Genomic DNA, 23,392 nt, shown 5'->3' with positions numbered 1-23,392 from the left:
ATTTAAGCAGCTCCACAAGAAATGTGGAAGGTTCTTTGGAAGGTTTTCGAAACTTTCCTACCTTCTCTTCTCCAGCTAGATACAATGCTGCAGTTCTTAGCAGCGCAGCTGCTACTGTGTCTGCTGTCATTGCTGCAAAAACCAGGTAGAACTGTATGTGCAGTGTTTGTCTGATGTGCTCCCAGCACTCTCCACTGGCCACAGTCACTTCAAAGTAAACATACCCTTTGGAAGTGTCTCATCTCCCCCAAGCTCTTCCTTAAAGTGGATATTTTATCTGGGTTGTCAGTAAAGCCCATGATATGTTACTATTGTTTAAAAAATACCAACTTTCCCATCCTACCATTTAAGCGTGATGTTTCTCAATTGTGTGGATAATTATATGGCATGTGCTTATTGACTTTAAAATTTTTACAATCTTCAGTTTTTACTTTGGAACAGAATCAGTTATAAATTAAGTTTCTATTGATGTAATCTTCTCCCACAACTTTTAAAGAGTGAACTGAAATCTCACTACTCTTTGAAACACCTTTCACTCCCCTGAAACAAAAAGAGTAAGATTGTTTTCATGGATTTTTGTTTCCTTCTGTTTTTATATAATTTTTATAGTCTTTATAGGTTTAAGTGCTTTCTAAAGGATTGCCTTGCCCGATTTTGATGAAATTTCAATCAATATTGTGTTAACTGAGTAAAGCAACACAGTAAATTCACAGCCCTTCTTTCCCTCCTCTCTCACTGCTTTAGGTTTCCCTCCTCGCCCCCACACCCATCACTGTCAAAGGAAAAGTTTCAAATCATAGGCCTTAAAAGTACTTTCTGCTATGAATAGTGTCATTTGTTTTTACTTAAAACTCTTTCTAAATACTTGCCAGGCTCTCCAGTCCTGAAAAATATCACTCACTTCTGGATGCACTCTGCATCAGCCCTGTTTCCAAGCCTTTAGCTTTTTCCTACCTCCCGCCCTCCAGGAAATCAACTGGCTCTTATGTTAAGAAAACAAGGTACCGTGGAGTGGATGTGGCAAGTGGTGGTTTGCTTTCTCTAACACTTAACCACCATATTAACAGGCCAGACCTTGTCATTTTTAATCCAATTTTGAATTAACTGTAACTTCAAAGTATTGTTAATAATGTATATGCATGTTATTTTATATGATTATTAACTCACCTTCTGATCCTTTGTGACATCTTTCACTGATGTTTGGTATAAAATTGTGTCAATATTTAAATTACAGGATCTTTTCTTTTATTGCATGGAGCAGAGTAATCAAATTGTTGTTAAGACATACTTTTGAAAAATGAAAAATATTAATTGATTTTAATTGGCCACTATCTTACAGTTTGTAAACATGAAGGTTTTCCTTTAAAAATCTTTTCACCTTATCTGGGAAATACTTGGTATGATTCAGCTGTCCACGACTATGCCAAAATAGCTGAGATAAATAGCTTATGAAAAGAAGTTTATTATATTTCATGGTTTCAGAGGTTTCAGTTCTTGTTAAGCTAACTCCATTTCTTTGGGGGCTATGACAAAGCAGACCATCATAGCAAAGAGTGGTTGGCATAGGAAGCTGTTCACCTCATTGCAATATGTAAAAGAAAGGAGGACCCCAGGTCCTTGAACAGCACACCCATAGTAACTTGTTTTCACTAGGCCCCTCTAACAGGCTTAACCACCTCTCAGTAGTGCCATGGACTGGTGACCAAACCTTCAAAACATGAAGTTTTTAGAGACATTCTAAACCCAAACTATATCAGTGCTAAAACACAAACATTAATTTTTCTCCTAAACTTAATAATAATTAGGCTAAACATTACTTGGCATAATATAGAAAATAAAAAATATAAAAATAAAAAAGAATTTCAGTGGATTAACTATATAAAATTATTTGACACTTAAAATCAATGGCAGAGTATACAACTCTGACTATAGTAGTAACTTGCTACAGTAGTAGCATTTATATAGGTTTTATATAGGTTTTTATAGAGGCATTTATATAGGTTTTAAATAGGCCTAATTATAATTATGAATAACTTTTAAGGAAGGTGTATACACATGGGGAGAGAGGCCATGCTCTAAGAAAAAGTACTTGAAATTATTTTATATTTGTGCAATTCAAGAGTTAGATGAACAGAAATATTTTATTCTCAGAGCTAAGTTTATACTGAGACACATATCTGACATACTTAGCACATACTTGAGTACTTGAGTACACTTGACTACACTTGAGTACCCGAGTACTTGAGTATACTTGGACCACACTTTTTGAGAACCTGGATGAGTGCTATAGGTCCTCTCCCCAGAAGAGTACCTGTGCTTATATGCACACACAGAAATATGTGTATAGTTATGGACTGACTGAAGATATCCACGGACCCACTTCTAGAGCAAGTATCAGTTGTAACTACCTTTGCTTTTTATTAACAGTAAAAAAAGTAGAAACAAAAATATATTTTGATATTTGAGAAAGAGAAATGGTTCTTAACAAGATAGACTAGTTAACATTCTGGGATCCCACGTGAGTTTCCTGAGAAGACCCTTGCTAACTTAGTGAGAGGGTTACCAAAAAAAGCAAACGAGATATGTCAGTAATGTTTTATCACTGAGTTTTGCTTTTATGTGACAGCAGCCTTTAAAATTATAAGTATGCCAGCCAAGATGTCCATCAACAAATGAATGGATTACAAAACTATGAGATAGATACACAAGGAATTTTACTTAGCCATAAAGAAGTACAAAATTATGTCATTTCCATGGAAATGAATGGAACTGGAGAACATTATGCCAAGTGAGATTAGTCAGTCACAAAAAGTGAAAAGTCTGATGTGCTCCTTAATATGTAGAAGCCAGGGACAAAAAAGGACATAGGAGGGACTCCAGACAAAGGAGGAGAAACCTTAGATGAGTGAAGAAAGCACCTAACCGAGGGACATGTAAAGGGGGAGAGGGAAACACCTCAGTGGACAGGAGGTACACAGACTTAGCAATCACTGTGCTGAGAATGGGAAGGAGGGAAAGGGGAGGGAACAGAGGGGAAACTGGGGGAGAGCTAAATGAGTTCTGTGTGCATGTATGCTTTTACCATCCTGAATGATTACAATGCATCAACAAATTTTGAAAACATTATGATTAAAATGCATAAAAAAGAAAAAAACAAAATAATTATTGAAACTGCTGGGAAAAATTATGTCTAGTATAGTACTAAACTTTTCTATTACAGTATATTTGATACTTTGAATATGGGTATTAAAAACTCTTAAGGAATTTTTCTCCTAAAAATATAAAAAATTCTTATAAATAAAGATTTCTGAAAGGAAGGATAGTATGGCCAATGTTTATGTTCTTTTTAGAGTTCTGATGGAAGAGTTCTGTAAAATAAAAAGTTGTTCATAATTAATTCTCTTCCAAAAATATTCTTTACCTTCTATTTTGGCATTTGTGTTCTAATATGTAACCTTTTTTGGCAAAACTTCAGCTAAAAACTATTGAGCTTAAACATTGATTTTTAAACCTGTGATACACAGTTGACTTTTTTGTTATACAAACATGTAATTAGAATAAGAGTTACTCTGCTGGGCATGGTGGTGCACGCTTGTAATCCCAGCACTGAGGAGGCTAAAACAGGAGAATCACACAGGTTCCAAGCCAGCCTCAGCTACTGAGTGAGGCTCTCAGCAACTTAGTGAGACTTTGTTTCCAAATAAAGTATAAAATAGGTCTGGGAGAGTAGCCTGGAGGTAGAAAAGGCCCTTGGTTCCATGCCCAGTTCCACCAAAAAAAGAAAAGAGAGACTCTTAAGAATTTTCTTCAAAGAGAGTTTTTCCTTTGAAAATAGGCTTAAAATTTTCAACTATTCCTAATCTATACTTAAGCTTTATTTGTTGTAATAGTTAAACAAATAAGGGAAAAATGTAAACTCAAGATAAGTAAGGTTACTGACAGTAAAAGTTAATGTTTGTCCTTTTTTCCTTATTACTTACTGCCTTAATTTTTAAAAGAACTCTTCGTTCTATTAAGTATATTTTTCTGCTTTTAATTTTTGAAACAAAATAAAATTGTGATATACAAAATAAAAGTCATTTGATCATTTTATTTTAGTCAATGTTTTTATTTTTTTAGACTATTGAAAATTTTATTTTATTTTTAGCATTTCTGTTATTAGTTTAAAAGTACTTATGCATTTATACTTAGAATCCCTTAGAAAGCATTTTAATTTTGCTTACATTTTATATACCTTAAACAATTTAAATTTTGAAAAACTATATTTCATTCATGAGTTCAAAAATAAGATAGCCATCTAATTTAAGCAACAATGCCATACTACATTAGCAAATTAGTCACTAATATTTTGTTGCTAGTGATTACTGGTAACATTTTATTCCTGAATATAAAATAGTATCATCAATGTCCTTATTCATTTTTTCACATTTAGTACATGATACCTAGTCTCTTTAAATAGTAATCAATACTTTAAAATTAGAAAAAGACATGTATAATTTTTAGAATCAGGCATAGTTAGATGTAATTAGGCTTAAAGTCTGATATTCATGGGTTACTGCATTAAATGTTATAATGATCTATTGACCCCAGAAAACATTCAACAGCCAGTCAGTCTTGAATTTGCTCATAAATAGAACAACTTTCTTGCTTATAACCTAAATTTTTGTGGATTCTTTACAATCTGCTTCAAGCCCTTTATATCTAAGGGGTATAGTTTAAGATTTAAACTAATCTTAGTCTTTTTGGACAGAGAATGTAAACAAACCTGTGCTCAAAGGATATAGTCAAAATTAACATATTTTAGCTGTGAGACTTACTCCTTGGGATTTAAAAACTATATCATGTTATTTAAAACTGAGTTGAATTGAGGGAGCCGATTGAGTCTAGAGTCAAGATCCTAGACTCAAAACTATCTACAAGTTGGATGTGGTGGCACACACCTGTAATCTCAGTATCTGGGAGACTTGCGATTACAGATTGCAGGCTCAATAATAGCCTCAGCAATTTAGGAAGAGTCAGCAACCTAGTTAGACTCTGTTTCAAAACAAAAATAATAAAAGAGCTGAGAGTATAGCTTGGAGGTAGAATGCCTTGGGGTTCAGCCTCCCATAATCCCCCAACACACACACACACACACACACACACACACACACACACACACACACACACCCTAGCCACCTCTAGAGGCAGAATTGTTCACTGAAAGGTGTTTATTTACTAAGTGTATATTTAATAAATGCAATAAGATTATTTATCCTTATTACCGCTGGTCTGGATATTATAGGATGTAGAAATCCCTCTCATTTCTTGATTGCATAATCTGTACTGGGCATTGTGCCAATAAGTCATTTGCATGTATTATCCAGTATTTCATTTAGTTGTTACAATATCCTTGGAATAAAGGCAGTAGTTTTAGCCCACTTTCTACAGATGAGAGAATTTGCTGATTTGGGGTATACAAATAGTCAAAATAAAGTTACCAACCCCAGGTAGCTGATAATGTTGTGGAGAGACAAAATACATAAAGATGTTATTATTAATAAAAAAATTAAACAGCTATTACAAATCAGTGTATAATTGTATGTCAAGCAGTTAACAAATGTCACAGATTAAAAGGAGTCTCTATTCTTAGGAGCTTGATTGCTTAAATAAAATGTTAATTGCTTAGTATGGAGCTCAGCAAAATAGATATTGTTACTTCTGTTACTCTCAAATAGGGTTTAGGGTACAGAGAGAAAATGAGGAGAAGTACCCACTGTGTGTAATGTCTGGAAAACATATAAAGTGTTCTTTGAGCAAAGAATAAAGGTGGCCAGGATGATTTCTATGACATAGTGATAGGAGATACGATTAGGCAAGTTAATTGTAGCTTTATCTTAGAAAGCTTTAAATGTCACACTGAATTATAACCTAGCCCTGAACCTCTTAATGGTTACATCTATTCTACAGCATTTCTATTCTCAACTAAAGTTTCTTCTAGTCATAGGCTCTTATGAAAGGCATCCCAAGGGACAAACTTGTTCCTTTGGATGATTTTTTTATATTAGGAAATACTTCCTTTCATTCATTGAACCAAATTTTTCTCACTGTAGATTTGACTCATTAGCATTAAACAGTTGGTAGCCATATGAAGAGAATCCACATATCATATATATGAGGATTACCCTCAAGCTTCTCCTGAGGTTTTTTTTTTTTTTTTTTTCTGGTACTGGGGATTGAACCAAGGGCCATTCTACCTCTGAGCTGTACCCTGAGCCCTATTATCTATTTTTTATTTTGAAACTGGGTCTCACTAAGTTGCAGAGGGCCTTGTTAAGTAGCTGAGGCTAGCCTCTAACTTCCTGTCTCAGTTCCCAAGTACAGCGATTGCAAATGTCTGCTACCAGACCAGTTTCTCCTGAGTTTTTTATTTGTTTGTTTGTTTGTTTTTTCATACCCTGGACCAATGTCACTAATTCCCACAACCAGATTTTATTAGGCTTGACTTTCAATTCCTGTCATCCTACTTTCTTCTAAGTACATTTGGCAACTGCTGAAATGAAATGTGAATTTCTTCAGATTACCGAACACTAACTTGGGTTTTGTTGTTACTTCCCAATTATATTTTTATTTCATTTATACTTTCTAGTATTGATTGGTCATACATTTTTTTCCTTAGAACTGTGACTGTTTAGCTAGATTAGCTAATAAACAGCTAATCTAAACAGTCTAAACAGTGTTTTGTCAAATCCATATGAATAATTTAGTTCTTGAACGATAATTATCTCTTGAATGATAATTATCTCTGCAGTATAAATATTTAAGAATATTGTTATAGTAGGTAAAATATTGAAAATAAGTCTTAATTTTATTACTTGAGTACCTTAATTATCCTTTTCATATGTTAAGCCCATATTCTGTGTCTTAGAGGAGACTAAGCACCTTAAACATAATTATTCTGTTTAAGCCTCATGGAAATTTTACTAGCTAAGTATCATCCTTACTTAAAGTTTAGGTAATTAAAGCTTGGAGAATTAAATAATTTGTCTATTATAAAACTTTTAAAAGGTTTCCATAAAATGATAATAATATTTGAACTCCATTTCAAACAGTGCTTTTTATATTGCTTTTATTGATATTGCAGTCAACATTCCCATTTAAGTAAGCAGTTTCATATTTTTTCATATTTTCATGATACAACCAAATGTTTAAGTTTTTCATTCTATGTGTTTTAACATCAAACAGGTTTGATTTCTCATAAATTAATAAAAAACAAAAAAAACCCAATGACTTTGTTACACTTGAATCTGAGACTACAAGAATAAAGAAAAAGATTTCAAGAAAGTTAAAGGTATCTTTAGTATGATTTCTCAAAAGTTGCTCAGTACCAGAAGTGCCCCAAGGCTACCCTCAGATTTCTTGTTTCAGTACGAGGATCTATAAGACTCAGCATGTAGTTGTACTTATGACTAAGATTTCAGCATAAGAGTACAAACCAAAATCAACAAAGAAAATGGTTCATGAGAGCAAGCCAGGGAGAAATGAGGCTCAAGTTTCAAGAGTCCTCTCCTTGTGGAGTCACATGTGATGTGCTTATTACTTCAGCAGAGAATGGTGTCTATAACATGTGCATGGTGGAGTCTACTAGAGAAGCTCCTCAGAGACTAAGAACCAAAGATGTTTATTAGAGGTCTATTATACAGGCACCTTGTGCCCAGGTCATACCAAAATTCAAGACTCAGAAGGAAAGCAGGTATTCATTACAAACTGTACTTTTAGTAGCAAACAGTAGGCGCAGGGAACCACTCTTGTAACTGAAAGAAAGCTTTATACCCCTGAAGGGGGGACAGTGTACAAGCCAAATTTCTACATTCCAAAAAAGACCTTTCTAAGGACAGGCAGTGACACACCGACTGCATTAGGTGCTACCTAAGATTCCAGAGACATTGGGAAAATTAGGTGCCTTTGTTCATTTGTCAGCACGGCAGACATAATTGGATTTGAAATTTCCTCTCACTGAAGTGATCTTTACTTAAACAATATAATATGAGGTTTTTTTTTTTACTAAAGACATTAATGTAGTACTCCATCTTAATCAGTCTCTTCCTCTAGCTGCTTCAGTTTTTGATGGAATTGAATTTCTGTTCATAGAATTATTTAAGCTGCCAATATTGAAAAGTTTAGTAGTGGTAAATATTATTTTATTGTTATTAAATTTCACTGTAGAAAAAATAACCGATACCATCTTATTGTATCATCCCAAAGCATGTATTTTGTAGTTCGGGCTACCTCAATTGTTTTTTTTCTTTGGAGATATTGAATGTATAATTACAAATAACAAATAACTTGGTAATAAAGGCCTTATGATCTGTAGTCCAAACTAGATAAGGCCTTCTGTTAAACTAAAAGATATGGTGGAGGTAATGGTGGTCTTGTCCTTTTCCTGGAATTATAAATCTAGATTCTGAGCTGGATGTGGTGGTGCATGCCTGTAATCCCAGCATTTTGGAGGCTGAGACAGGAGAATCCAGGTTTATAGACAGCCTCAGCTACTACTTAGACCCTTTGCAACTCAGTGAGACCCTGTTTCAAATTAAAAAATAAAAAATAGGGCTGGGGGTATAGCTCGCAGGTAGAATGCCCTTGGGTTCCACCCCCAGTACCAAAAAAAAAAAAAAAAAACCCCAAAAAACAAAAACCTAGATTCTGGGCTTTCTGTTAGACTGGAAAGCTCTTTTCTTGTTACTCTGTGGACAGTGCATAGCACAATACTTGTAATTTAGTAGGTGCTTAACTTTGACAGAATTAGTGAGCATGCAAGTGAAAATTTTGTAACTGGTGAGGTGTTAGGGAATTCGGGTCATAAAATCTCAAAAGAGTGTATGAGCCAGGTCTGGTGGCACACGCCTATAATCCTAATACTGGGGAGGCTAAGACAGGAGGATGGCAGGTGCAAGGATAGCCCCTACAATATAGTGAGACCTTGTTTCAAAACAAAAAATAGAAAGGGCTGGGGTATAGTTCATAAGTAGAATGTTCCTGGACTCAGTCTCTAGTACCACCCCCACCTCAAACACACACACAAAATGTATGAAAGAGAAAACATGGATGGCATTTCTTAGAGATCATCAGGGCTTCTCTACATTGCTTTAATCTGGATGGTTTTTCTAAAATGTTGAGATAAGAACAGGGAATGGAAATGAATCATTTAAAGGAATTGGCTGTATATCTTTTTTAGTACCCCAATTTAAAAAAATTTCTTACTGGTGCATTGTAGTCGTACATCTTGATGGGGTACAAGATGGTGGAGACATACATGCTGTACACATCACCCATTTAGCCCTTACCCAATTCCCGCCCCATTCCTTCCCCTTCTCTTCTTCTCATGTTTGTCTTAGCGATTGACTTTGATATATTTGTTAATATACATCATGAACATTAGAGAATTTTCCTCTTCCTCCCTCCAATCCGCCGCAGTTAGGTTGCCTTTTGCTCATCTGTAGTATCTCCTTCATCTATTGTTCCTCCTATGACCCATTTTTTCCCCTAGCTTCTGCATATTAGGGAGAACATCTGATTTCTTATTTTTTGTGACTGGCTAGTCTCATTTAGCATAATGTCCTTCAGTTCCATCCATTTTCCTGTAAATGACATAATTTTGTTCTTCTTTATAGCTGAGCAAAATTCCATTGTGTACATATCCCATAGTTTTGTAATCTATTAATCTGTTGATGGACATATTGGCTGGTTCCATAGTTTGGCAATAATGAATTGTGCAGCTGTAAACATATATACACATGCATTAGTTTGGTAGTTTGTTTTTCATTCGTTTTGGTAGATACCCAGAAGTAAGTACCCCAATTTTTTATGGTAGACCTTTTTTTTTTGTGGGTTCTTTCTACCTCTGGGCTATGCTCCCAGACCTATTTTATACTTTTTTTTTTTTTTTTTGAAACAGAGTCTCTTAAGCCAGAGAGGCTGGCTTTGAACCTGTGCGATCTTCTTGTCTCTGCCTCCTAATCACAGGGATTACAAGCATGTGCCACCATGCCCGGCTATGGTAGACCTTTTAAAGAGAATTCCCAAAGCATAAAAAGAAAATGCTACCTGACTTTTTTTTTCCTTTTTTGTTTATTTATTTTTTGTTTGTTTTAAAGAAAAGTAATTCCTCAGTCATGGTTTCAGAGATTTTTTTATTTAAATTTTTATTAATATTTTATTTTCTTAAAGATTTAATAGATTTGGAAAAGAAAGGATTGTTACTAGATATAATTGCTACCACCTCACCCACACTGTTTTCTGATTTTCTTTACAGTAACACTCAGGAGCCTTCTCAGCAATTAGCTTCCTCAGCATCGTCAAGTCGGAGCATGCCTGAGAGTGCGGACAACCCTGGCTCCAACCGGGCAGGAGTGGCCGGCCTCACAACTGCTGCGGCTTTCAAGCCTGTAGGATCTACTGGTGTTATCAAATCTCCAAGCTGGCAACGGCCAAGCCAAACAGGTATTCCAAAGAAATCTCACCCCTTGCTTTGCTTGAGTGAGTTTAACTGTGAAAATGTATGTTGGGTTCTAGGGTAGAATCACTAGTGAACCCTGTTCTGAACCACTGAAGCTTTAGAACTAGGGCAATAAAGAATAACTGTAGCTAGTCTGCTCTTTAAAGTGTTTCAGAAACATGTGCTGTTGTCTGTTCTATACAATTGCCCTTTCCTATTTATTAGTGTATGATGGGGTGTGTCTATACAGCGCCTAAGGAGATTCGGCCTGAGCGGCCTACGGCCTAAGGCAAAACTTTAAGTAAAGTGATTCAGCAAAAAAGGGGCAAAGATGGCGCCTGGAGGAAGCTAGGAAGGCGTGGTTTCCCCATTCATTATGGGTGGGGAGACTGAGTGGTTTTTCCCTTTCTACCTTTAAAGGAGCTTTCCGCACACATGAATGGCTCATGTACTGGCCTGGGATGGCTGTAAACTACGTGCTAGTGATCTTTATCCTGGATAGGCTAGGCTATTTCTCATGGAAATTCCCCTCGTGGCTTGGTCCTATATAAAGGACTGCTTGGAGAGAAATAGATGAGATCTTGCTTGACTTGTCTCCTGGCTTCGTGGGTTTGTGTTCGAGTCGTTGGTACTTATCATCTCGCCAAGCCCCGTCAGCTGTCGGGCTGGATTCCCGACAAGTGTAGAATGGCATATTTCCTTGTTTTCCAGATTACTCAGGAAGTACTTTTTGATTTATAAATTTGGAATGCTATTTCATAAACAATTATATTGTTAGATGTCTTCCTTGGAAACATAACATGTTGGGTTTGATACATGTTCAGATAACAACAGAAGCAACTATTACTATTTAACAGTTACTGAAGAAAGAATCTTTTAATTCTTATGCCTTGAAGAATTATAAAACAAATGAGGAAGAAGAACTTAGTACTAGAAAGGGAATATTTGAATGATAGGAGGGAAAACCTCAGGCTTAACATGGAAACTTGAATTTTCATTCAGTTCAACAGATGATAGCGTTAAGAAAAGTAACTTAATCTCCTTGACCCTCAACATTCTGATCTACAAAATGAAGGGGATCTAAACTTTTCCTTGTTTCTCCTAACATAAATAAAATCTATGATTGTATACTGAAATGCCTCAATAATAGGAAGATGAGGCTATACTTAAATGTTACCCATTCTGAACTCAGCTCTGTCTCGTCTCACCTCTCGTGCTCTCCCTGGAGGGTCTCCCCTGTGGGATGTTGTACTATGAACCACTGGTAGTCTCTCGTCATCTCTGCTGACTACATGTCCTCAAATTCGTTGCCGTATTTACTGTCTCCTGGTGACACCTCAGATGAAGCAAGTCTGAAAGTCCACTTTCCATCCCTGGGAATGGCACATCCGCTCAGTCACCAAAGCTAGAATGGAAATGGTAGACCACCCAACTCTGCTCTCATAACAACTGATACTAAATTGGCCTACTTCGTAGGATTTCTCAAATTTCTTCTCCTCTGTCATCATAATCCTTGCCTAGGTCCAGGCCCTTGTCAGTGTATTCTTACCTGTTCAGTTCATTTCATAATGGCACATGTTACATTGCTGACTTTACAAAGAAGCCAGCAGTACAGTCATCCTTTAGTGTCCAAGTTGTTCCTCAGAATCCACAGAAGGTTGATCCCAGGACTCCTTCCTTGCAGATGCTCAAGTGTCCCTTCTTTAAAATAGGTTAGTGTCGAGCCGGGCGTGGTGGCGCACGCTTGTAATCCCCGCGCTTGGGAGGCGGAGACAGGAGGATCGCGCAGGTTCGAAGCCAGCGGTGCTGGCGTAAGAGACCTTGTTTCAAAAATATAAAATAGGTCTGGGAGTGTAGCCCGGAGGAAGAAGGGCTTCCAGGAACCCCAGTACCACCAAAATAAATAAATAAATAAATAAAATAAAATAAAATAGGTTAGTGTCTCTGACCCACTCACATCCTCCTATAGTCATCACTAGATCAGGAAATAATGACAAGAAAAAAGAGTCCATTCTTGTTCAGTAGAGACACAACTGGTTTTTTTCAAGTATTTTAATGGGCTGTGTTGAACTCACCCATCTGGAGACTGCAGATACTGAGGGCTGGCTATATTTGTGTTGTGGGGGAAAGAGAGTAAGTTATTTCATATGACCTAGACTTCTTTAAAGGAAAGAATTTATTTTTACTTATGTTTTAGTGGTATTGAAGATTGAACCCAGAGGCATTCCCACTCCTATTATGTTTTTTATTTTGAAATAGGGTCTTGCTAAGTTGCTCATGGGCTAGCTCTGTATGTTGCTGAGGCCGTCCTTAAAGCTGTGATCCTTCTGTCTCGGTCTCCCAAATACTGGGATTATAGGTGTGTGCCACTATGCTTGACTTCTTGTGACTTTTTTTTTTTTTTTTTTTTTTTGGTGGTGCTGGGGATGGAACCCAGGGGCCTTCTATCTCCAGGCTACACTCCTAGACCTATTTTATACTTTATTTGGAAACAGGGTCTCTTAAGCCAGATGAGGCTGGCTTCGAACCTGCATGATCTTCCTGTCTCAGTCTTCCAAGTGCAGGGATTACAAGCGTGCACCACCACGCCCTGCTTCTTGTGACTTTTAAAAACTGACAATGCTCTGACTGAATTTCTGGACTATTGACTTACCTAATAAGACTTCGTGGGGAAAAATGCTAACAAAACTCATTCATTTTGAGTTATTTCCATTTACTGAAAACCTCTGTATGATGGTAGAGATTCACTGTAATTATTTATATGTGCATTTAATAAAAGCAAGCAACTTTTATAAAAAAATTCCCTTGTAAAGCCAGGCGTGGTGGCGCACACTTATAATCCTCGCACTTGGGAGGCTGAAACAGGAGGATCGCACAGGTTCGAAGCCAGCCTCAGCTACTTAGTGAGGCTCTCAGCAACTTAGAGAGACCCTGTTTTCAAATAAAATATAAAAAAAGGCCTGGGAGTATAGCCCGGAGGTAGAAGCCTCTGGGTTCTGCCCCCAGTACCACCAGGAAAAAAAAAATTCCTTTGTATGGTATTTTGAAGCTAACAAGAAAATATTTTGTAAAATAACAATAAAAAAGACTATATTTCTGAGATAGAAATTGAAGGGAGGGAAGAAAGTATATATGCAGCAAATGAGAAAAGACTATGCACTGGCTTTGAAAAATCGGTAATTTATGGTCAAATGACTACTTTGCTTCTTACAGTACAAAGAAAGAATTCAAATTAATATAGAATTTCTGGTGAATACAGTAAAACAAAATCACCACAAGAGGGCAACAGAACCCTTTCTTATTGAGTCTAATTTAATTTGTTGGAATACCCAAAGCAGGCAAATATATCACAATTTAGATGGTTAATATTTAAAGCATTATGCTTTTTTTCCAGAGAAAGTATAAGTGAATTTAATATAAGCAAAACTATAACAATGTAAAACATTATATATAATATGTAACAATAGAATAAAAAGAAACTATGTTGCACATTATGAAGTCATAGTTGAATTATATCATAATCCTTAGCTCAAATCAAGAAATATTTCTTGAGTTCCTTCTGTTTATCTTGTCTTAGTGCTGGAAATAGGCGCTCAATACATTATTATGTGAAAGTTAATTATTTTACAATAATTTATAAATTGTTTAAAAAGACCAAGATTCCCAGCCTCTCAAATCCTTTCATTATACCCTCCCAAATGTGTACTATGTTTTAAAAAACCAAAAGCCACCTCGAAATCTACTCTGACTTAGTCTTTGATATATTCAAGAGCTTCCAAATACAAATTTGAAAGTTTTTTTATTTAACGGATGATAGCAGCCTGCTTATGGGTTCGTGTGCCCTCACAGTTCACCTGTGATAACAGCAGTGCCCCATAAAAGGGCTGCACAAGCCAACACAGTGGGCTGCCGGGCCGGGTGAGCTCAGAATGAAGCATTAAGGCCCATGCTGTAGTGTCTGACACACTGAGAACACCGGGCCTTGTGCTTTTGATAATTCCTAGCTGTGCTCTAGTGTCAGAAAAAGAAGAGGAAAAAACAAGTAAGATTTGATCTTTTCCACTCTCTCTCTTCTTAATGATCACCAAGAAGTGATTATTACCAGTGACTCATGTAAAAAATAATTCCTAGAGATAGGTGAGAGGGAGCGATCAAAATGACTAAATTATAGTCTGTGATTCATTTAGTTGATTCTGAAATCAGTTTAATAGATTGTAGCCAACATTTATATTTATCTTTATTTTTTATTGAGACATATTTGTACATCTTTATTAGGTGCATTCTGATAATTTGATGCATGAATACAATACGTAATGATGAAATCAGGGTAATAAGTACTTCCATCTCTTCAAACAGTCATTTTTATATGTTGGGAATTTTGTGCTCTTCTATGTAACCAACACTTTTAAAAAATAAAACAGGCCGGGCGTGGTGGCGCACGCTTGTGATCCCCGCACTTGGGAGGCAGAGATAGGAGGATCGCGCAGGTTCGAAGCCAGCCGCCCGCGCTGGCTTAGGAGACCTGTTTCCAAATTTAAAAATGTAAAAAATAGGTCTGGGAGTGTAGCCCGGAGGTAGAAGGGCTTCCAGGAACCCCAGTACCACCAAAAAAATAAAATAAAATAAATAAATAAATAAATAAATAAATAATAAAAATAAAAAATAAAAAATTTTAAAACAGTGTAGAATAGCAAGTATCAGAGTATTTTAACGTACTGTTTTAACATATTATGAGTAGGCATGAGTTTATGAAAATGTGGTTTCAGTGTATTTATGTAAGTATATACACATATATACATATATAGATATGTTTTGGATCAAAAGATACCTGAAGTATATTTCTTACTATATTTCACAGTTTAAAAAATAGTTTGAAAGTCACTGATCTAAAGTATTTTGTTATACTTTTATTTATTGAGTGGTGACTAATGTGTTTTTGAAACAGCAGGGCAAAACAATACGAAAAAGACTACATTGAGAGGGGTGATTGAAAATTTAAGACCTACTAGTGTAGGTCTTAATTTTAGGATGTAAAATGTTCAGAAGTTCATAATCTGGATGAAAATATGAAGATAATAAGATCCAAGCTTGAATTTTATGTCTGCTAGCAAAATTACCTATTTGTCCTTGGTGTTTGGGTAATACTGCTTCCATGAATAAGATAAAATAGTCCCTTTGGAAACATTGGCTTGAAACTACAAAAATATGTAAAAGGTGAGATTTTTTTCTTGTTACTTTTTAGAATTGAATATGTGTACATTTATACTTACATTTGAGTTTACTATAGTTTTGTTTCTATTAAATTTTTCACATTGTATATAATTAATAATGGTTAAGACTGGGCGTGGTGGTACACGCTTGTAATCCCTGCTCTTGGGAGGCTGAGACAGGAGGATCACACAGGTTCGAAGCCAGCCTCAGCAACTTTGTAAGGCTCTGTTTCCAAATAAAAAAATATATAAAATAGATCTGGGAGTATAGCCCAGAGGCAGAAAGCCTCTGGGTTCCACCCCCAGGACCACCAAAAAAAAAAAAAAAAAAAGGTTAGGTATGAGTTTTCAAAAAAAATGTTTCTATATTTATATAGGTAATCTAATTTGCTATATAATGTTTTACTTAGATTCTGTATAAGCTATGGATACCAGATTAGGTAAGTTTAGCTCACTGGATGCAAATATATGTATAAAATATTACTATCTTAACAAATATAGTCAGATATTTTCCACAAGTTCATTCTTAAAGTCATAAAGAGTCATTTTAGTTTGGAATACATTAATTTGCTCATTTTAGTTTAGTTACACACAAAACAAAACTAATTAGTTTGCTAGAATATAAGCCTTGCCTTGCTAGAACAGCCCCATTGTTTATTGAACCCAGTTTTCTGACTCGTGGCGGCCTTGAAAAGTGTGTTCCTGTGGGATATAAATTTAGAAAGTTAACATTTTTGAACCTGCAATTTCTTTATCTATTAAAATAAAGATCTACAGAAGTTTCCTAGAGCATTGTTTTATATTATTATTATTATTATTATTATTATTATTATTATTATTATTATTATTATTTTGTGGTACTGGGTTTCCTGGAAGCCCTTCTACCTCCAGGCTACACTCCCAGACCTATTTTTTATATTTTTATTTGGAAACAGGGTCTCATAAGCAAGCATGGCTGGCTTCGAACCTGCGCGATCCTCCTGTCTCTGTCTCCCAAGTGTGGGGATTACAAGCCTGCGCCACCACGCCCAGCTAGAGCAGTGTTTTAAAGACTGACTCATATAACACATTGGAGTGCCTAGGTACAGAGAATACTGGGGAAAGCTTTAGTTCTACCGTGTAGTCCATTCACAGCAACACTGATAACCTACACTGGTGCCTTCCACCAACAGTTGTCACATGACTTCCTTGCTTGAGAAAGTCTTGAGTTCTTGGCTTCTTAGCAGGACTTTCAGGCTGTACAGACCCCTTACAACCTTGCAGCAACCTCCTCTAGCCTTATTTTGTCAGTGTTCCGTGTGTCCCTTCTAGTATAGTCACGCTAAAGTGTTCACAAGTTTATACTGTTCTTTGGTCACACATCTTTGTGCTTTGTACAAGTCGTACTGTTCTTTTTATTTGAAGTGTTTTCTCATTCCACTCTTGAGAATTTTCTTTTCACCCTTGAAAACCACTTATCATCTTCTTTGTGAAGTTTTCTTGAACCTTCTAAATAGTTGACCTATTCTTCCTCTATGTTCCAACAAAACTTTGGTAATATCTTTATCATTACATTGACCATATTCATTCTAATTGTTTACATAGGTGTCTTTTACTGTTTTTACTTTTTACATCCCTTGAAAGACAGAAATGGTGTCTTAGTAATCTTCATTTTATATCACCAGAACAATACCTGACAGTTTATGGGTTCTCAGTAAATGTCAGAGAGTGAGGGAGGTGGTAGATAGATCACTTTGTCTCGGTTTAAAAATCTTCATTTAACTTGAGGGGTACAGCCTTCACTTCCAAGATATTGTTCTATTCTCCTTCCAGACTTGAAATTCCCATAAGAGTCATTGAACAAAGGTGGATGCACTGTCTGCCAAAGGCAGCCATTAAAAATATCAGATGGCTGAAGGAGAAGAGAATGGGATTCCAATCTCATGAAGCATTAAACTCCCACAAGAGTTAAAGGTCGTGAACATCAGCAGTCTTATAATTAGCACTACATTATTTTTATCCTGTAATTTAAAAAATTAATAACAATTCTGAAGCCTTTTCATCAGGCTTTTTTCGTTCAAAGAATATGGGAATTGATGGCACATAAGGAATATGTGCCAAGTAATGGAGTGTGGAAGGGTTATATAGATGTGCCTGTTTCATTGTAGCACACAAATTAGTTTATATACAAAGCACAAGTATGTAACATATAAATGAGCAAAAAGATGTAAGGAAAAGTTGTCAGATTACGAGGGCCAGGTCAGAAGGCATGGAGACCTGGGGCAGTGGGATGGATAGAAAGACCTGGATAAATTTCCAGAGGTACAGTCCTGAGATAGAATATGCACTTGTTTATAGTGAAGTCTTATTCAGGAATTGAAGAATGTTTGTGTCTAAAAAAAATCACATAGAGTCACCACTTTGAACGTTTTTAGAAAGAACATTTTGGGTTGGAGATGGAATAATATACACAAAACTCTTGAGAAAAATTGGCTGCTTGTAGTTCAGAATTTCCTAGTGATAAGAGAGAGAGAGAGTTGGGTGGGCTGATGGGGGTAAGAGGGTAGACTTGATGGTGAAGGAAATATATTGGAAGATATGTAAGCCACCGGTAGGGGGAGGTCACATTTGCATTATTTAGAGATCTTTAGAGCTCTAATATATATAGAGGATCATTATGATTTCATTGTAGAGATTAAGATTGGAGACCTGGATACAATTTAAGAAGTTGTTGAAGTAATCCAGTGTAGAGGGTAGTGATTTTGAATATCACCTTGGACAGTGGAAATAAGAACAGTGAGAATTCTATGGGGAAGAGAACTGCAAAATCCTTACACTATAACCTGACTAGAATGCAGGTTTTAACCACAGCTTTCCCAGAAGCTTGATTCTGGGGGAGGATGTCTGTGTCCTGTTAGAACACTGGTAGAAGATTGTATTCAGCTTAGAGAAAGCATTACAGTCAGCCCCTAAATCTGGTAGTTCATTCTTTGTGAATTGCTAACCTCAGATTTCTAGAAAATATTCAAGAAAAACAGTTGCATTTGTACTGAATGTAGACAGAAATTTTGTCTTATTTTTTTCTAAACAATATAGTGTAACAAGTATTTGCATAGCATTTACATTATATTAGTTATTTAAAATAATCTAGAGAGGATTTAGAGTACTTGGGAGGATATGCCTAGGTTATATGCAGATACTCTTGACTTCTTACATGAAGGTCTTGAGCATACACAGGGGTCTTAAAACCAATCTCCTGTGTATTCTCAGGGATGACTGTACTTGGTTCTGAGCAATAGGGATCATGGCAGAAAATATTGGTTGAATATATATTTAGGGTTTTTATGTAATGTGTCAAATTGGAACATAAATCTGAATTGATTGCATCTTGTACTACTTCATAAATAAAGTTTATTTTTATAACATAACTGCGGTTATGTAACTTTTTCTCATTTGTTTGCCTTAATTTTCCCTAAGTAAACATTTTTTTTATTTTTTAGTCTCAAAATATTTGAGAGGATATGGGCCGGGCATGGTGGCGCACGCTTGTAATCCCCACGCTTGGGAGGCGGAGACAGGAAGATGGCGCAGGTTCGAAGCCAGCCATGCTGGCTTAAGAAACCCTGTTTCAAAATATAAAAAAATAGGTCTGGGAGTGTAGCCTGGAGGTAGAAGGCTTCCAGGAACCCTAGTACTACCAAAATATATATATTTGAGAGGATATGTAATGATACTTAATAACATATTAACATTATCTTTAATAAATATTTAATAAATAACATAATTTCTTGCTTAAAAATCTCTGAACTATAGATTAGCTAATACCTAATTGTCATTTTATTAACAGTTCTTAATTATTAGTATGTTGTAATAATACTTTTCTTTTTTGTGCTGGGGATTGAACCCAGGAGCCTTCTACCTCCAAGCTATACCCCATCCCCTTTTATTCTTTTATTTTGAAATATAGTCTCAATAAGTTGCTGAGTATCTCACTAAGTTGCTGAAGCTGTTCTTGACCTGTGATCTTCCTGTCTCAGCCACCCAAGCACTGGGATTATAGGCATGTGCCTCTATACCTTGCCATCACACTTTCTTTAATTGTATGTACACATAACTCCAAGTTGAGTCCTATTTATTATCATGTCACCTGATGTTTGCCAGAAATAAGTGGATTTCTCTTCTATGGTGGTGGTGGTGGTGGTGGTGATGATGATGATGATGATGATGATGATGATGATGATATCTATCCATGGATACAGGCATTCTGAGGAAAATAAAGCCATTTCATTGATTCTATGGTGATATCCTTTGTATATAGTATTATATCATTTAATAGTCAACATTGTTAATCTCGGATACTACAGATTGAACATATATCAATTTTTTACGTCTTTTTAAGGCATCATTTTCTTTCTATGAATCTGGTAATATGTATGGAAGCTTTTTTTAAATAAGTGAATTGCCTTTTTATTTATGAAGATTTTTTTTTCACTTGTCAGAAACAAGACTGATTTATTAGGAAGGAAAATCAACTATAGGAGCAAGTATAGACATAAAAATGAACAATCACATCACACTACAGCATGCTATAAACAGTATATATATTCCCCAAATCAAGATAAGCAATTCCTGGCATCCTGACTTTCAGAGTCCTAATTGGAATGGTCCCGGGCAGAGGTCAAAATCTAACCCCCACCCCCGCCAGGCGTGGTGGCGCACGCTTGTAATCCCCGCGCTTGGGAGGCAGAGACAGGAAGATCGCGCAGGTTCGAAGCCAGCCGTGCGCTCTGGTTTAGGAGACCCTGTTTCCAAATTAAAATGTAAAAATAGGTCTGGGAGTATAGCCCGGAGGTAGAAGGGCTTCCAGGAACCCCAGTACTACCCAAAAAAAAAAAAATCTACCCCCCCACCTCAAGAAGAGGCTTTGAAGTCTGCATTCCCTCTGGGGTATTCTATATCCCCACGGAAATCACCAGCTAAGATGTTGTAATATGCACAAAGGTAAAAGCTCTTAATTGACAACAATATAAAAACGTAATACTTTGCCAGGCTTATAGTCCCAGTACTTGGGAGAATGAGACAGGAAGAGCTCAGATTCACAGCTGTCCTCAGCTCCTTAGGATTACAGATTCACAGTTACCCTCAGCTCCCTGCACAACTTAGTGGGACTTTATTTCTTTTTTTTTTTTATTTGGTGGTACTGGGGTTCCTGGAAACCCTTCTACCTCCAGGTTACACTCCCAGACCTATTTTTATACTTTTTATTTGGAAACAGGGTCTCTTAAGCCAGCGCAGATAGTTTCGACCCTGCGGGATCCTCCCGTCTCCAACTCCCAAGCACGGGGATTACAAGCGTGAGCCACCATGCCCAGCTCCGGGACCTTATTACAAAATAAAGAATTTTAAAAAATAGGGCTGAGGGTGCAGCTCAGAAATAGAATGCCCCTGGGTTTAATCCACAGTTCCTCAAAATGAATGAATGAATGAATGAATGAATGAATGAATGAGGAAGAGAAGGAAGGAAGACTTGGTGTTTTTTTTTAAGAAAGTAAGTTTTGTGTTTTAAAGAAGCATTAAACAAGTAAGCTGTAACTATAAAAGTTATAATCAGTTGAAGGTCTTTTAGAGACAGAGTAAATTGATTTTGGTCAAATGAAAAAGGGGAGAAGACATGAATTTCCTTTTAAGATGGTCAGTTAGCATTAGATCCTGTCGTATGCTGTGTTGAGCACTGGTCACCATCCCCATGTAGTCGAGATCTGGAGCTCTCGACTACCGTGGGCAGCCTAGAAGGGAAAAGTACACCTCATTTATCAGGAAAATGGTAGATGGCATTGATTATTATTAATAATTGTCTTTATAGTATTTTGAATTTAAAGAATTATGTAGAAGACACATTAAGCAATGCCATGACAACTAAAATGAGCATCCTCTTACCAATGAGGTAACACAGTCTAAGTCAAAGAAATTGTCCAGAGCCCTATACTGGAATGCACCTACTTGTTTTGAATCTGATTTGTGTATTTTCTTGTGTTAGAATATAACATCAGTAAACTATTTCAAGAGGACTAGATCTCATAGGGATGGAACAGGAAGGATTCCTGCTTTAGATGAGTAAGATAAACTAAGTTCCAGGCAACTGCTAAGGTCTGTTTCAAGTAATATTTTCTTTGTATCGAAACTTCATTTTTGAAACCCATATCACTTAACTAAGGTTCTAGTTTATTTGACCTTCTATCATTGCCATTCATCTGGTGTGTGCTACATTTTAGTAACAGAGAAAGCTTATTTACTTCATTATAGACAAAGCTTTAGAGAGATCTGGTATGTTCTATTTTTTTCTTCAAGAAAAACTCAGATATATTTGTGAGATTTGATTAGATCAAAGACTGAAGGATGTGCATCTCAGTTGTAAGTGGATATAAATTCTATCTTTTATTTGAAGTCTAAAGGAGATAGGGGTGAGAAAGGAAATTACAGTTTCTCCAACCACCCAAATTTCATTGTAGGTTTCGTGCTACACTAATAAATCGAGATAACTAGATTTGCTTAGCTAAGATGGATAAATTTATTGGTTCCATTTTAAAAATTTTATATGAATAAAGTGAACTGCTACCAGTTACAAGCGTTTCATCTCTTGTAATGATGTTTTGTTGCCATCTGCTCCCCGCATTTTGATAGAATTAAACCAGTCTCTTGCCATGAAGGCCTGACTGGAGCTGTCCGGGTTTAAAACTGTGGTGTGACATTTGTAAATGTGCTCTGTTGCCTATTAAAATGAGTAGATTTTTGTTTAAAATTATAATTATCAGATAGGAAAAAACAAAAATTATAACCATGAACTGCCTGCTTTCTTTTCTTGTAAATATTCTTATTGAAATTTATTTCCATGTTGAAAGCTTTCCAGTGTTGATCTAAGTACACATCTGTGAAAGCTCATCTTTCTACCTATTGTGCTTTCATCCAGACAGTAATGGAGTAAACCTTTTGTAAAGGATCATATCTAGATTTTTCATAAATGATTCCATAAAGACTTATTAGTTGATGCATATGGTTTAAATAAGGCAGTGGAAATAGATGTCCTGGCTTACATCTGGCCTGTCACCTGTTTTTGTAAATAAAGTTTTATTGAAGCATAGTCATATTCACATTTTGTAGACATATTTTAGACATAGTACATATTGTCTATGGCTACTTTCGTGCTACAATGACAGTTGAATACTTGCAAAAGAATAGGCAAGTTCCACAAAGTCTAACATATTTACTCCCTGGGTCTTTATTGAATAAGTTAATTAACTGCAGATTTAAACCATACAAATAAGAAAAAAAATATACTGGATTGTTCTGCACAGTAGATGCAAACTTTATTGGGGGCTGAGCACTCTTTGCAGCCCTGATCCTGAGACACATTGATTGCCTGTTTGTTGGTCTACATCACCCTCCAGAAAACAAAATATCTGGAAGCAGGTGCTTTATCCTTGGATGTATCTGTCATACCAGAAGAATTTCTGGATTAAATATTGTGTATGTTCTCTAACTAGCTGTGGAGTGAGTAGATCCTTTGTTGACCACATAAGCTCTCATGTCAGGGTGTAATAATAATAACTGGCATGTAGGAAGCATTTGTTACATATTCTATACTGCCCCATTTGTTTTATTTATTTGTTTTTGTGGTGCTGGGAATGGAACCCAGGGGCATTCTACCTCCGAACTACACCTCCAGCCC

The 23,392-nt window shown here is 36.2% G+C and overlaps 1 protein-coding gene across 11 annotated transcripts in view; it reads left to right on the top strand.

Annotated features, from left to right (window-relative positions):
• PDLIM5 (PDZ and LIM domain 5) overlaps window positions 1-23,392 on the top strand; it is a gene marked incomplete at both ends in the record, with an annotated part of 222,160 nt that overhangs the window by 163,300 nt on the left and 35,468 nt on the right. For 5 of the 11 annotated variants that reach the window (XM_080698083.1, XM_080698082.1, XM_080698093.1 and 2 more), the window contains one exon: window positions 10,295-10,482. In XM_080698083.1, the coding sequence (XP_080554209.1) occupies window positions 10,295-10,482 (188 nt within the window). Of the gene's footprint in view, window positions 1-7; window positions 146-872; window positions 1,002-10,294; window positions 10,483-23,392 lie in introns of all 11 variants that reach the window. The other 6 variants (XM_080698094.1, XM_080698090.1, XM_080698089.1 and 3 more) reach the window with 4 other exon arrangements.

This window comes from Muscardinus avellanarius (assembly GCF_963383645.1).
Source record: "Muscardinus avellanarius genome assembly, chromosome: 6".
Taxonomy (NCBI): Eukaryota; Metazoa; Chordata; class Mammalia; order Rodentia; family Gliridae; genus Muscardinus; species Muscardinus avellanarius.
Note: the sequence above shows the minus strand (reverse complement) of the source record. Positions and strands in the feature narration are given on the sequence as shown.